The 2,700-nt window shown below is 36.3% G+C and overlaps 1 protein-coding gene across 1 annotated transcript in view; it reads right to left on the minus strand.

The window, feature by feature from the left end:
• Positions 1 to 669: 669 nt before the first annotated feature.
• The window catches only part of LOC107699749 (long-chain-fatty-acid--CoA ligase ACSBG2-like), an 11,424-nt gene continuing 9,393 nt past the window's right edge, over positions 670 to 2,700 (minus strand). The window contains exons 12-13 of the mRNA XM_016501099.1: positions 1,635 to 1,878; positions 670 to 992 (exon numbers count right to left, since the gene is read on the minus strand). Coding sequence (XP_016356585.1) covers positions 916 to 992; positions 1,635 to 1,878 — 321 coding nt within the window. The 3' untranslated portion in view covers positions 670 to 915. The remainder of the gene's footprint in view (positions 993 to 1,634; positions 1,879 to 2,700) is intronic.

A 2,700-nucleotide genomic window follows, 5' to 3' on the forward strand; every position in this document is an offset into this window, starting at 1 on the left:
CTCCACTCTCATAAATATTAAATGTGCTGGGTGAAATTTGAACAGCAAGAGAACAAAGAATTGTCACACATGCTTCTTTACAATTAGGCTGTAACTGTTTAAAGTACCAACAATACTCGGTGTGCAAGCAACAGTATTAATCTGTACAGATAGTATGAGACTCAATCTAAGCCTATTACTATTTAGACAAATTGACTTAATCACAGATCTTATATTAACAGTAATATGCACAGTAATTGCCCAGTAATACCACTTACATATATGTATACAATCAAGTCCAATTTCATATATTGTACAGAATATACAGAACCAGTTATAATGGCAAATAGATAGATATAAAACTGATTAATCAGAGCTTTGTAGAAGGTAAGGTCCCACTTTATATTAAGTGGCCTTAACTACTATGTACTTACATTTAAATTAATTATTTGGTACAATGCACTTATTGTGTACATACATGTTTTACATTGTACATATATTTAAAAAAAAACCTGCATGTAATTACATCTGTAATTAATTTCTATAATTACATTAATAATTACACTGTTGACCCATCCCTTTCATCTTAACCCACCCTTAAACCTACCCATACCCCCAAACCTGTCCCTAACCTTACCTGTATCCCACCACAATAGCAGCAAATGTGTTTTGCAATACAATATAAACGCAATATGTACATCGTACTTATTTTTTGATGTAAGTAAACACAGTAGTTAAGGCCACTTAATATAAAGTTTGACCGAAGGTAATAAATCTATTGGTATAAAAAGATCTAAAGTTTGACTTGTGTTATAATAGTGAGGTCCATTGGAAGCCCTGGAGTGAGCAAAATACAGATTACTGGTCAAAGGCAAAAGACTATGATCCCAGTGTAGTCAGCCATTTAATTCCCACAGTTTCATTTGAGTTCTTCTGTTATTCACCATAAAATTTGTTTATATATTCTTCATACATTTTACTGACGACGGGTCTTTTGAGCTTCATGGTTGGACCTGAGAAAAACAACAACAACAAAAACTTCACATTCAAATCTAATAGATCCATCAGACTGTTTACATCAGGGGTCTCCAACCTTTTTGTGAGGCCCCCTGAATGGATAAGCACGCGCACTTAAAACGTGTCTCTCCTCTCACTCAAACTGTGTCCTGTGCTCTCTCAAATCTCTGTGCTCATGCACTATAGATATTAATTGCTGGTTGCTGTAACATTTATTTCTGTTGTGATTAATCCATATTGAGTAAAAATGTCCAGAGTTTATCATCGTTATTAACATAAATTTTATCATAATCTCGATATGATATCATTTATGGCCCGGCTATTTATAGAACGTGCTTGGCGGGCGACTCAGAGACTCCATGCGGGCTACCAGATGGTACACGTTGGTGACCACTGGTTTACATAGTTGACAATAATTATGCGTTTAGGAATGCAGTTAGCCAAATATATGTTCAGTATGTTCTGTAAAGAAACACGTGAGACCTACTGATACAAATGTTTCTCATAGTTGTAAAAGTACTTCTGCAGTACTTAACAAAAATATAATAATCTTGGCCATCCATGTATTAGATACAGTTTGTCAATAAACTCACTTGTTCTGTTTTATATCCTTGTCTATATGAAGAAATAACACTCACCAAGTTCTCCGCCAGATATGGAGAAGTCTCGTTGAACGATGGTCCACTTCTGGACTCTCTGGGCATTGGATGTGGCTTTGGCATTTACACGGTCTATGCCCTCCTGGATGGTTTTGTAAATGGCTGGTTCTTTTTTGTTAACGATCTCAGAAACTTTGCTGGCAATTACACCGTGCTGCCGACAATACTCCACCGCTAATGGGGTCAGTTCATCTGTGGGGTCTCCATTGTCATCAACGTTACACTAAAAATAAAAGAAAATTAACAATATACATTGTGAAAAATGGAGATTTAGCAAAGATTTTTTGATAGTTGATGGTATGAATGTATCAGTTGGTAAAATATGCACATTTAATGGTCTCATTAAAATAATAGTTCACACAAAAATTAAAATTTGCTAAAAAAAAAAAAATTCTCACCCTCAGGCCATCCAAAGTGGTGAGGTTGTTCCTTCATTGGAACAGGTTTGGAGAAATTTTGCATGACGCAGGGGCGTAGATTACGCGGGGGACGTGTCCCCCTCACTTTTAATATCACGTAAATTCGTCCCCCGCACTTTTTCGGGCAAGTGTGTTCGCATAGAGGTTTTCAAGAGCTGGTGTGAATAAATATAGATTTAAATTCAAAGAGACAGGATAGTCTGTGCATGATCTGATGTTTTATTCGGATCCAGAATAAGGCGAGATGAACATCGCGGAGCGCTAAACACTCATGCAGTGTATGTTTCATTCATACTCGTAGCCGGAGGGCGCTCTCGCGCAGAAAGTCGTACGAGGGAATGGACAGAAGCGTCCAGCTACCGCTGTATGAACAGTTGTTTTCACAGAAAAACAGAAACGTTTGGAAACATGAAGATATTAACCATACGATTGCGACAATACACAATATATGGTTTATTTGTGTTTGTCAAGTCATCTCCAGGTAATAAATAAAGTATATGAACAATGCAGTGCTAACTGACATAGCATTTATTACAGTATAGAAACTATTCTGCATTATTATGTGATACAAAAGTGTTTGTAGTATATAAACAAATCATTATTATTGGTTATTGTCCAGCAGTTAT

This window comes from Sinocyclocheilus anshuiensis, unplaced genomic scaffold, assembly GCF_001515605.1.
Source record: "Sinocyclocheilus anshuiensis isolate Anshui unplaced genomic scaffold, SAMN03320099.WGS_v1.1 scaffold278, whole genome shotgun sequence".
Lineage (NCBI taxonomy): Eukaryota > Metazoa > Chordata > Actinopteri > Cypriniformes > Cyprinidae > Sinocyclocheilus > Sinocyclocheilus anshuiensis.